Below are 13124 nucleotides of genomic sequence, written 5' to 3' on the forward strand. Positions count from 1 at the left end.
ACCCTTGGCTTAGTGCCACCGAAGACATCTGTGATTGGTTTAAAGGAATGCAAAGAAGGCGGGGCATTTTTTTTTCACCTATAGCAGCATGTGCATGTGTGGAGCCAGATCTTTCTGCAACCCTACTTGTGACCATTGTATTTGTCTACAAATGCATAAATAAAACATTGAAAAGAAAAAAAAGAAATCTTAATAGTCAAATTACAGAGGCTCTGTGTTTTGGCTCCCCAGACCCCTTGGGCCCCTGGGCCTATGTCCAGTAGGACTGTTTAAGAATCCAATTAGATTGCCTTGGAGAGCCAGACGTGTTTACATGTTACTCAACATCTCAAATACTGCATTTTGGGAAATTGTTATGATGATTTCAAAACACAGTACAAATAACAAACCATACATGGGAATGAAGTTCGGATGGCGAGTGATTCTTGGCCTGGCATTGGTCTAAAGCTGGCATGCTCCATCACCGGATGTATACTTGATTTGAGGGTTATATTTTCTCCAAAGCTGGTCAAGTCATGTTGGTTTGATCTACAGCAACTCTCTGCCTAAATCAGTGTGCAAGTCACCTCCCTGAAAGCCTCTCTAGTCTGGCAGCCATGTACAGGTTCTGGTGCCAGAACACACCCAACGCTCAGCCGCAGCCAGTTCGATATGTTTGACTGCACTGATGGACGTTTTATGTAGAATTATCTGAATATGAGCATCACTGTAAACCTGCTTCACCTTGTTCTGCTCAACTTTCTGAAGAGGAGATTTCAAACATCTCCTCCTCTTTTACACCCCTACATTTTTTTATTTTCCCATTGCTGGCTCAGATTGTGTTCCCACTCTTTAACAAGCTGCTGATAGTCACAGGACTGCAAACCCACACGCAGCACCGTGATTCAAAACAAGCCCAGGGCGTTTGAATACAAAGGCTTCACAGTGAAACCATGAATATCATCTGAAACACCTCAGAAGCATCACAAGGTTGTAAATAAAACTGCTCACACCTTCATCTCTCTCTCTGCCTCACCATTTTCTTGGTACCATTGCAAGGAAATGTGGATGGTCGCTTGCAATGATAGTAATCGAGGACAGAGGGTCAGGTCAGGGGGCAGCACGCAGGTTTGCTGCTCTCCTGTCAGTCAGCAGCAGGGGGCACTAAATCCCACATGACAGGATGAACGTATGGACGTTTACCAGCAGGGTCAGGGGTCATTCTGTGTGCTCAGTAACTCAAGGGGAAAACCAGACACACACACACACACACACACACACACACACACACACACACACACACACACACACACACCAGTGTTTGGATTAGACATGAAGGCACAGTGTTGTTAAGCTACAGCTGGAATGTTAATGCTTCACCATACAGCTCATTATGTGATTCCTCAGGCTGCTGCGCCGTGACAAGTCACAGGCTTTGTGCAAAATTCAAATTAAGTCAAATGTTTGTCATCAGATGTGGACATAAAGACATAATTTATATTGTAAACCATCTCGCACACTCCCCAACAACAACATGACAAATGTTTGGCAGAACGACAAAACAAAATGTGACTCACCTTCTGTATATTCATCATCACTATTGTGTAAATGTTTGTGTTTGATATAATCCTTCCTCACCACTCCATCGAGAAAATACTGGACAATTATTGCATAAGTATTTTCAAAAGATATAAATATTTAATTCAGCAGCACACAAGACAAATGATCCATCTTAAAAAGCTGGAAGGAACCGGCGTCCACCAGAAGTTCCTCTGTATTTTCTCAAGAATTTATGACAACTTGATAAAATTCATGGGGATTTTCCAGCTGAGGTCATTTGAAGCTAGTTCACGAAAACAAAACATCTTTTAAACTTAAATTAAGAGTCTTAATATTCACTTTTCTCATTCTCATGTTGACTATTCAGTGTAATTTGTAACGTTACACTAAATCACACATTTCTGTCTGTTTTAAGACAGAGAACCCCTTCATATTCCAAGGGTTTTTATCTAGAACCCAGTCAGGAGGTTCTGCCAAGAACCCCTTCGTATGTCAAGTTTTTTTTCTCTAGAATCCACTCAGGGGGGTTCTCTGAGAACCCTTCTATACTTCAAAGGTTTTATCTAGAACCCACTCAGGGGGGTCTACCAAGAACCCTTTTATATTCAAAGGGTTTTACCTAGAAATTACACAGGGGGTTCTACCATGAAACTTTTTATATTATGGTACAAAGAACCCTTGATGATGATTGACTTCAAAGTTAAAACAAGAACCCTTTCTTCAACAAAGAGTTCTTTAGAGGGAAATGGTTTTGGGTAGAACCATAGCCCTTCAAGAAGAAAGAAGAACCCTTGTGGAACCCTTATATGAGCCATTTACCCAGTTTTTGTTTTTTGTTTTTTTTTTGACAGCACAAGCTCACCTTAATATCAGGTTTTAAAAACGTTTTAATTTCTGGAATAAAGTGTCTTCTCTATATTTCCTCGGACCTGTGATACATGACAGTCTCTTCTTGATAGGATTTTCAATTTAAGCTTTTTTTTATCTGCAGACTTCACCTCCACTCTTTCATTCATAAAGCTCCAGGCTCCTCACATTGACAGCAGGAGGAGTCAGAGAGACGGGAGGTCTGCAGGAGGAGGAGGAGGAGGAGGAGGAGGAGGAGGAGGGCGCAGGGTGTGGAGGTGGAGCTTCAGGATTATTGTCCACCGGTTTGAGTGACTGACTGACTGAGTGAGCGAGCAAAGTTTGACCGGCTCCTCGTTAATTCGCTTCAGCTGCACGTTTCACTGTTGACCAAAACCACCGACCACCGAACCGGACTGACCTGTGGTCCAAAGTGACGCACGGAGACGCGCAGAGGAGCGCACGGAGGAGTCCAGGCTCCAGGGGGGAGAAGAGCCCAAAGTTTTTAAAGGACTCATGAAACAAAGAGTAAATTTACTACTGTAGCTCCACACTGACTGACTGACTGACTGGCTGACTGTCTGTCCTCCAGCCTGCAGACGCACAGGAGGAACATCATGGACTGAAACTCTCGGATCTGCTTCCTTTTTGTTGTTGTTGTTTTTTCTTTTTGTTTTTTGCTTGGATTCTCACTAACAACACATGAGTTGGATTGACCGGACACGCGGTTTCCATACAGTGAATCCTCGGGGATTAAAATAACGAAGGAGACCAATGGATAATTTCTTCACAGAGGTAAGAAGCCGCTGCTCAAGTCTGTTGCTGCTTCACTCATGCAACATGTTGGAAACACCAGGCTTAAACACTGTACTTGGCTGCATTTTTGTATTGAGGTTATACTCTTTATGCTTCTTATGATAAACTTTAGGATGCTTGAAACTATGACAATACTCACTTCTGAAGCATCCTGCAGCAGTCTTGGTTCTTATAGGAATAATAATGTGATATTAGAAGGATGCAAATACCATAAAGTGCAGTGAGGTGATCATAAACTACTACTGAGGGCCATAGATGCTACAGTATGCAAATACACTGTGATAAAACACCATGAGGTCAACTTAAACTCACTGCTATGACTTCCTATTAAATTATTAGAGGGAATTTATAGGAGCAAAGGTGTCATAAAGTGCTTTAAATGAGCCCTGAACTCATTACAGACTGGCACACACACACACACAAACACACACAAACGCATTGTACAGTAACCCCTGTAGGAATATAATAAGAATATATCACAGGGACTGTGCTGGTCAGACAGGGGGGGTTGGACTGGGAGGTTGGACGGTGTCCCAGTGGATCTGTGGTATTTCCGCACCTCTTTTCTCGTTTCCTCCAAGAAAAAAAAGTCCTGTAAAGCTATTAATAGAAGTCTGAACCTGCAAGGGCAGTTTGAGGGTTAAATTTCTCTGATCTTTTGTCAGAGATGTTGTGAGGCTGAGATGAACTTGGACTGTTTGATGCTGCTGTTTCAGCTGATGCTTCCTTACTGTGTTTCTTTTCTGGAGCTGATAAAAGTGATTTGGTCAGAATCCCATTTTACTTTGATTGAGCACGAGATCTGGTGAAGCAGACGGCAATTTTGAGGCGCAACTCTTCACTTCTGTTTGTTTTTCCTGTTGCTGGTCATTGTAAAGTTGTGTCTAAACCATTTCAACTAGTTCGTCTTCAGCTGTTTCATCATTATAAAGCAAACTTCAAACTTCATCCTACCAACATGTTTAACATACAACTACAGATAACACTGGTATCTTTAAAAAGCACAAATTAAAAGAGAAACAGAAAATAATAATCTGGAACAAATTGCTCGACAAAGTCATGAAAAAATGGAAGGACAGAATAAAGCACCTGGTCTTTAGGTTCCCCAGTCTGCAGTTCTTCATGCTTTTATCTTCCTGAAAAGATCCTGTCATTATGAAAAGAGCTGAAACAATTAGTCACTTAATGATTAATCAATTGTTAAGACTTTGCCTTTAATTTGAGCTAAATTTAGCACATAAGAAGTTATTCATATTTGAGAAAATGAAAACAAACTTTTACAGAAAGTGAGACAGATCAAAGTTAAGTCTCAGTTGTGAGAATTTATCTGTTTTTCTCCATCCTTTGTGATCATAAACTGAATGTCTTTGGGGTTTTTTGACTGTTGGTCGGTCGAAACAAGACATTGGAAGACACCGTCTTTGGCTGTGGAAGACAGTGATGTTCTATAGAGCAAACAATTTATCAGTTAAACAAGAAAATAATTGTCAGTCGCTGCCCGACTGGTTTTAAAGTTGGATCAGTCGCCTGATAAACAAAAAATATAGTACTTGCTGCTCTCTAAATAACAGTATCAGCCATCGAAAAACCTACATTGGTTGATGACTAGTATCTTTCTATACAAAGTAAAAAGAAAGTCAAACTATGATGGTGATCCTTAGATGGCAAAATGACCTCCTGTTTTAACAAAAATCCATTTATTTTTCGTTGAAAAGCAGTTAACTGTGATCCTGCTGTAAAGATCCTGTCATCATCAACTTAGAGTAGCTTGGGACAAATTTCGGTTATGGATTTGATCAGTTTATGTGTGTGAGGTCTAGACTAATCCACAGATTTGTGGGTAATTTTGGTTCAGGTGTGTTTTTCCTTCACAACAACCGAAGTGATAAACAGCGGTACAGTCTGTCAGGTGGTTTCACTCGATAGTTTGAAACACTCTGGTTGTGTAAATCTTTTCCGAGCTGTGACTCACAGCTAATAATCCTTCATTGCGGGCGATTTACAACATCACTGTCCACACCTTTCTGTGGTTACGTCGGACAGGTAACTGCAACAACACCTGAGTCATTTCTGATTTTTTTTCCTTTTGCTGGGAAAAGAGGTCGTCATCTGTTTCACTGACAGACTGGATACTGAGAGCGATTTAAAACCGGTTTCTCTTCAGGTGGTGTTCTAACAGTTAAACAGCTGAACTGTTATTAAAGAGGGTCTGCTTCCTGGTTGAAGGAGTGCCTGCCTTCTCATTGGTGCTCGAGCATTTTCAAAATCCAGTGAGGTTTTCAGCGGTATGAGGGGCCAAAGGTCAGGAGACCGGCTGAGCTCATAGGCGCTCGTGAGAGCGTTCAGGCTGAGTAAAACAAACAGAGAGAGGTTTAAGGTTTTTCTGTGCCGGTCTCATGACGAGTGTTCGGTACATCTGGCTGCTGAGCTCTCGCTGAGGGAGAGGGAATATTTGTGAGTGCCAGAAGCAGGCAGGCGTGCACAATAGTCTCAAATATCGGCCTGCCTGCCTTTATATCTGCCAACTAATCGCAGCTGAAACAAAGAGCCCAGTATTTAAGGAAAAGGGCATTTGACAAGGAAGTAAACCAGCAGCTTCCAGCCACCACAGAAGGAGGCCAAGAGTCTGAACAGAGAGGAATGTGAACTGGAAACTGGAGTGTTTCATATTTATACTGAGGACAGTTTAGATGAGGGACCCACAGAGACTGAAGCTGCTGGACAGAGACAACCTTCAGTCGTCCTCTGAGAAAACCACTTAAGAAGACTGAAGACTCAGTAAAGTTACTGTGTAAAAAAACACTTCTTATTGCTCCTCATAATCTGTGCAAACTCAGACCCACAAAGCATGATGGGTATCTGATGTTCGTAAATGCTTTGTATTCAGTTCTGTCCCTGATTATTTTGCTTTGATGCCTGCACTCACCTGTTTCAGCACCTCATGCTCAGCTGAATTAGCCTAAGGCTCCTAAAAAGCTAATATTTAGTTTAGAGCCTAGGTTTTGTGGGTTAGTCCTGAATTTTTGGGTTTAAACCTGAAATTTCAGGTGTTTTAAAACATTTAATCCCACACTTCAGCATTTAATCCTACATTTTATGGTCTATATGACTTTTCTGGTTTATTTTTAAACCCAATTTTGAGGTTTAATCTGTAATTTAATCCAAAATTTAATTCTCTATTTTCAATTTTTTACAATACTTAAAATGTACCTAAAACTCATAATCAGAGCATAATCTGAAAATTTTAGGTTTAATCCTAGTTTTTGTTTTTTTTTTGATAATTTCTCTTAATGACCTCTCTGGTTTCTTAAGGATGAGGCACGTAAAGCCAGATATGTTTGGGATATTATTTCAGAAATTGTATTTTTTACATTTTTGTCATGTTTGATTGCAAATTTAATCCATTATTTTTGTGTTCTACAACATTTTCAATGAACATTTCAAGAACTAATGGTATATCCTTGAAATTTTTGGTTTTAGTTTCAAATTTTGGGTAGACAAACCTTTTCATGTTTTACAGAACTTTTGTTGTTGAGTCTTTTTCTGTAGATGTTTTATGTTGATTTAAGCGTAAAAATGTTGATGTAAGCAGAGCTGCTGATTTTACGTTTGTCTTCCAGTTTTAGAGCGCAACAGGATTAACTTCAGTTAACTAACAGTTAATTTACTGGTTCTTCTGTGTAAATAAGGAGACTTCAGTTGCAGGATGTCAGAGGTTCATGGCAGCAGTTTAAACACAGTCAGTGTTTCATCCAGTGGTCTGAAAGATTGTATTTTCTGGACTTGATGTCTGTTGCTCACAGTGTTTCTGGTGGAGTTTGCAGAGGAGAAACCTCATTATTAATCACCCATCACGTACATTAAAACAACTGTCTCATTTTCTTCTTATTGAAGCATCTTCGTGTGATCCGCTGAGTGTTTCATAAGTGGAGGAGGTCGGAGGATTTTATCCAACAGCCTCCCTTAAACTGAAGAAGAGATAGAGCAGAGCACATCATCATCCCAAACTACAGAGACGTGAATGTGTTGACAATGACACATCCGTTAGCAGAAGGTTTCTCGTCTCTAATTACCGCGCTGCAGCCAAAACAGTCTGGACCAGAGTCGGTCCAGGGGCTAAAAATAGATCCTGACTGCACTTTCAGACTGCAGATTTTTCATCACTTGGTCATTTTCTCTCCTGTCTGTCCAACAACAGTCAGAATCACTTTATATCCTGCGCAGGTTTTAGTCTGAAGCAGAGAAAAGCTGCCAAAGACAAAAAGGAACTTCTGTAAAATGTCAAGAAACATTAGGATTTGACCTGCTGATACAGCACGTGCAGCCCTACTTTAAATGGATGTGGGCTGCAAATAATTATCTTCATTGTCGATTAATAGGTTGATTTATTTTGGGTTTTTTGCTCCATAAAATGTCAGAAAAATAAGTGTTTCAAGTGCTATGATAATGCTAATGTCACCAGTCTGGTTCAGTCCAGTTTTGGTTCTAAAAACAGTTTCAAAACCACTTTATCCCTGATAAGATTCAATATTGGCACATAATTATGACCCGTTTGTATCAAAACTGACCTTTCAAAAACCCTAAATCTATTCAGTACTTTTACATGTTGCCATGTTTATGTGAAACAATTCTCCAAAATTATATCCCTTATTATAAGACTTTTGCAGAGTGGAAAAACTCTTAAATGACAGTTTGAACAGTAAAACTCTGCAGTGAAAGTCCAGCAGCTGTTGAAGGCAGGATGAGGCAGGTTTCATTCAGGTTTCAGCCTCCAGGCTTCACAGGAGAACGATCCCGGTCGATGGGGGCCTCTGATTGGCCAATATCCATTTTTATTATATCCAATGATTGGGCAGCAGTGGATTAGTTTGTGCTACGAGGCAGCTGGACCTGCAGTGTGAAGGTGGAGTGTGTGTGTGTGTGTGTGTGTGTGTGTGTGTGTGTGTGTGTGTGTGTGTGTGTGTGTTGACACAGTGGAGTCAGTCAGTTGAGCTTGTCGGACGGTTACAGGGTTTGTTTTTATTTGAATTGGTGGGCGTGGTGCGAGGCAGGCTTCACCTGTCCACCAATCAGAGAGCAGGCCGGCCTCAGGTGTGGGTTTGCAGTGATCGCTGTGATAGTGAAGGCAAATTTATTCAGCCGCTGCAGCGTTGAGACACGCAGATAACAGGAGGAACATGAGGCCTGAGATCAGTCAGACTCTGGGAAAACAGGGACTAATAGTTGAAAGATTACACAGCGCACACATTAGATAAGTGTGCAATATATCCTACACTACCAGGACATTAGTGCAAAGCATATATTTTTAATAAGTGATGCTTAAATGCTTCATATTTAAAGGACCAGTGTGTAGGATTTATTGGCACCCAGCTGTGAGCTTCCAGATTGCAAACCTGTCATTTCCAAGGTGATTATAAACTAATTAAAACATACCTGTGAATATTAACTTCCATTTCTACCAATAGATCATTTGAAACTTGCACACTGGATCTTTAAGGAATATCCTAATTTATAGACATCCAAGATGGCAGAGCTGTGTTGCATTTATACGCTGTTTTGTTAGAAAATTAAGTCTGGAAAACAAATCAGCAAACATGAGCCGTTACGGCGGCTGCAGCTTTGGCAGCCTGATCTCAGTGTTGGCTACGAGCTGTTCAGAGGTTTGAACTCTGCTGAGAGCTTCTACTTCATATTATCAGTAAAATCACATGAGAATCTGAATCACTGCACCAGTTTTCTGGATTTTAAACCCTTTCTGAACCTTTCAAAACTTCTTATTCGAGCGTCTCTCCTCCTTAAAGCCTCATCCGTCTGCTTTTCTCATTACATCCATAAAAAGTAACAGCTCAATCATAGATGTTAATAGGCTCACCACAACAAACAAAGGCCCTTGCCGGTTATACTGCTTCATTTAAACGATGATTTCATGCGTGTTCGAGTCGCAGTGCTGTGTCAGAGCGTTCCTCTGCCCTCCCTCCGTGGCTCCCTGGCTCGTTTAAAGCTGAAACCTGACACCTGTGGAGCAGCCAGCAGGAACTGAAAGGAATTTAAACAGCTTGCAGATTTGTCGTTTTGTGTGCTGCAGACGCCCCCCCGCTCCTGGTTGTCCTCGCAGGACAACTGTGTCGGATGTACAGCTGAATTCTTGCTCGGTTTGCATCTTTTCTGTGTTCAGGAGTGTCTCTAGGTCACCTCGACAAGTGACCAATCAGAGCCTGAGGAACATCAGAGGCAAATAACTAATGTATCTCCTATTTATACCTAATAATGACTCCTGTCTTAGCCGAAAGAGTCAGTGAAAAAAGACCTTTGTTGACACAATATGGCCAAAAGTGTGTGGACAGTTTGCTATAGCATTATTATTTTTCTAAGGTGTCTAACAAGGGCTGGTGTCCACATACCTTTGGCCATATAATGTAAATTTGTATCTTTGGAGCTGAAGCGGAGCCAGTGTCACAGTCCCTCTTCTTTGAAATTTATAATTAAGTTTGTAACAAAGAATATTCTCCTTCATAATCACATGCAGGGCACTGGTATCTTATTCCTCATGTCATTTTAATGTTTAGAAGAAAAAAAAAAAAGAGAAAATAGAGACGCACAGCGACAGCGAGCCTGCCGAGCTTGGCCGCTGGCCCGGTGAGGCCTTTTTACGCCGCTGTTGGAATAACACCTTCTCAAGGAGGCAGACACTCTGGATGAGAGCCAGAGCCGCCTGCACTCCATCTTAATCTGGTTTCACTGCTCTCAGCCGGCTGTATATAGGGCAGAGGGGCAACTGTGACTGTGGGAAATCAAACAAAGTCTCAGACCTGTAGCTCCAGACCCAGACCCAGACAGGAAACCTGTTTATTTTTATTCCCTCCTTTGGCTGCAGTGAACCAAAATTTCATTTAAATGCATCATTTTAATAGGCAGCTCAGCAGCCTGGTGGTGAAATAAGAAGTGAGACATTAGACTTCAGGTGTGGACTTAAAGGGTCCACCCTGCTAAGCAGCCAATGTATTTTAGCCACCTAATAAATATATGTCACGCAAGTGTATGCTATATTTAGAATATTTTCACCACTTTACTTTACCATCAGACAACCTTTCCCACCAAGAAACCGCTACTATACAAGTCAAACATCGCTCTCTCTGAGCCAACAAAACTCCATTGGCAAAATCAGTAATTTTATCTTGCAGAACATGGGAGGTTCTCCTAAACCGCCGTTAGTTAAGCAGTGCAGTTTTGTGACTTTGGTGAATCCGAACTATCCTTTAAAAACACAAAAGTCACAAAATAACACAAACAAACTAACAGATTGGAACAGCAGTAGACCAGCAAGTCCCGTGTTCTGTGTGGTAAAATTACTGATTTTGCCTATGGAGTTTGGTTGATTTGGAGAGAGCAATATTTGGCTTATGTTAACAGTGTTTTTCTGCCAGAAAAGGTTGTCTTATGGCAAGATAAAGCAGTGGAAATACCCAAAATATAAAGCACACTTAAAGTGACATTATTTCTTTTAGGTAGAGTGGCTAAAATACCTTTTGTTGCTGACCATGTGGCTTCTACTCTACCTAACACACTGTTTACTGATAAGAAAACCATTTTCATTATTATTTTTTACTGGTCCCTTGAGACTAAATTGTTCCTGAAACTGTGGAGCCACAAGAGCCATAAACAGCCACCCAAACTTAACCACAATTTACAGGCTGCAGGCACCAACATGGCCGACCACATCGCTGTCATTCCCATACCGAGGGCTTAACTCTTTTCAGATAAGACATTTTTTGACTTGATCTCCAAAGTGCTCCCCTATCGTCCAGGTTCTTTCACATCTGCTTCTTGTCTCCGTTTGTAGGTTAATCCATGATTTAGATGCTACAATAGCAGCCTTGTGTAGGTTATGTAGGTCTGCATTATTGTGATAAGGAGGCCGTCATGGCGGACGAGGTTAGGCTTTGTGTGGTTCAGACGCAGATGAGGTCGCAGCTGATCTCACGCATATGTTTTGACTGCAAACACATCAGTTTTAGAATTAGTATTGCAGGATTAGCATTAAAATGGTCTTTATTTGCTTGTGTTTTAATTTCATAAAGTGTCCAATCTTCTCAACCTGTTTAAGCTCATCCACAGCTGCCAGTGTTGTGTTCTTTAAGAAAATGTATGCAAAAATTACAAATTGGCACCCATTTTTCTAGAACAAAAACATCAAGGAGCACCAACAGCGGCTAAAAAACCTGCAGTTTTTGTCAATTTATAAAATTAAACCATGATGTGAAGGATGTACAAAAACAGAGAACAGCTGGTGTTTAAAAAGTGTTTATGTAAATCTTTCATATTAAACCTAAAACCTGTAAAGTTGAACAGGTGACCAAAAAACACCAACAAAACTGACAAACAGAGTCACTACTGAAAGTTAAATGAATTTATCTTTTGATGATGTTGACTAAAACTTGACTAAAAGCAACAATATTCAAAAGAGTAGTTGCTCTGTTAAATGCATCTAAATTCAAAATCAGCTGCCAGATTTAACCTACCATAAAGACGCATAGACAGATAAGAAAATGATCTAATGTAAAGCTCACTCTCCCTCTTTCTCTGTCATGAAGAGCTTGAAAAAGAAATGCATGTGACTTCTGGAAAAACAAGAATAAATGTGTAAAAATTGATTTTAGCAGGAGTCTGATCAGTGCACACTGACGCACGGTTGTAGCTCCAGTCTGCCCTGAAAATATGAAAAAGTGGCATGAGTGCATCACAGACCTTGATCGTTTTAGTCCTGCATGAGTGACTCGTGTTAAGCCTTTTACTCCACGTCTTCAGTCTGATCAGCGGGGACAGTAAATCATCTGTTGGTCAAATCTCTTTTCCCTCTTTCACTTTCCTGTCTTTCCCTTCCTCCATCCATAACTCTTCTTCCCCCGCTTCATCACCCTCCTCTCCCTCTGTCCTCTCCTCCTCTTTCCTTCTATAAAGTCACGACTTCCTGCCGGATGGCTCTAAACATTCCTCTGGATCCCGACACTTCCTCTCCTCTCACTCCCTCCGACTCCCTACACATGTGTGTTCATACAGAACATGCTCCGCAGAAGGCTGTGCGTTTTTTATCTGTCCATTAACTTTGTGCTGTGCAGGGAAGTTTAGATAAAATGCAGCTGAGGAGTGCGATCAATCTGCACCCAGAGGCCTCAGAGAAACTGTTTGGATTCACACACTTTGATATTTTATGGTGAAATATCAAAGTGTATCTCAAACAGCAGCTAAGAAGCTAAAGTTCTCCTTTTACCTCCTCCACTCCCTCTCACACAAATTTCTACAAGTCTAGATAAAACTGAGTTCACTGATATATATTATATGGTCTCTCTTCAAGTCAAACCATATTACTGGCACTGCTGGGCAAGTTACTTTTATAATGTAACATATTAGTAGGTTCTTTCATTTGAAAGTAATGTTACTTTACAGTATTACTCTTCATATAACAATGATTTTTCTTTTAGTGAATCCTGAAAATACTGTTTTTTTATAAGTGGACTGTGACATAAGATTATTTCGTCCAACATGTCGAGCTAAAACTCAGGTACAAAGTGTGTGCAGGTTCAGCTCGTGATCTTCGCTGTCACATGACCTCTGCATGACCTCCTGTGTCACCGTGTAATAAAGTAGAATCTCCATTAAGATAATGTTAAAATCCGTCACTCCTGCTGTATGTGATGTTTCTACATGTCAGCCCGACCACAGACTTACTGTACGACTCGGCAGCGACACGGGAACCTTTACACCGCCGCATGAGAGGTCATTTCTTGGTTGGGTGGCTGCAGAGGCAATATTTCAAAATCCAGTAAAATGAGTTTAAGTCTGCGATGCTCTCCTGACACTAATCCCTGAGCGTCCCGCTGGGTTGTGGTTTCCTGCTGCTGAAATGGTCAATTAAAACCAGGAAT

General features: G+C 41.0%; 1 protein-coding gene across 1 annotated transcript in view; it reads left to right on the plus strand.

Annotated features, from left to right (window-relative positions):
* The first annotated feature begins 2836 nt into the window (after positions 1–2836).
* Positions 2837–13124, plus strand: part of myo10 (myosin X) — a 169334-nt gene continuing 159046 nt past the window's right edge. Inside the window, exon 1 of the mRNA XM_084731325.1 lies at positions 2837–3180. Coding sequence (XP_084587451.1) covers positions 3160–3180 — 21 coding nt within the window. The 5' untranslated portion in view covers positions 2837–3159. The remainder of the gene's footprint in view (positions 3181–13124) is intronic.

Source organism: Lutjanus erythropterus, chromosome 12 (assembly GCF_056507025.1).
Source record: "Lutjanus erythropterus isolate fLutEry1 chromosome 12, fLutEry1.hap2, whole genome shotgun sequence".
NCBI classification, from domain to species: domain Eukaryota; kingdom Metazoa; phylum Chordata; class Actinopteri; order Lutjaniformes; family Lutjanidae; genus Lutjanus; species Lutjanus erythropterus.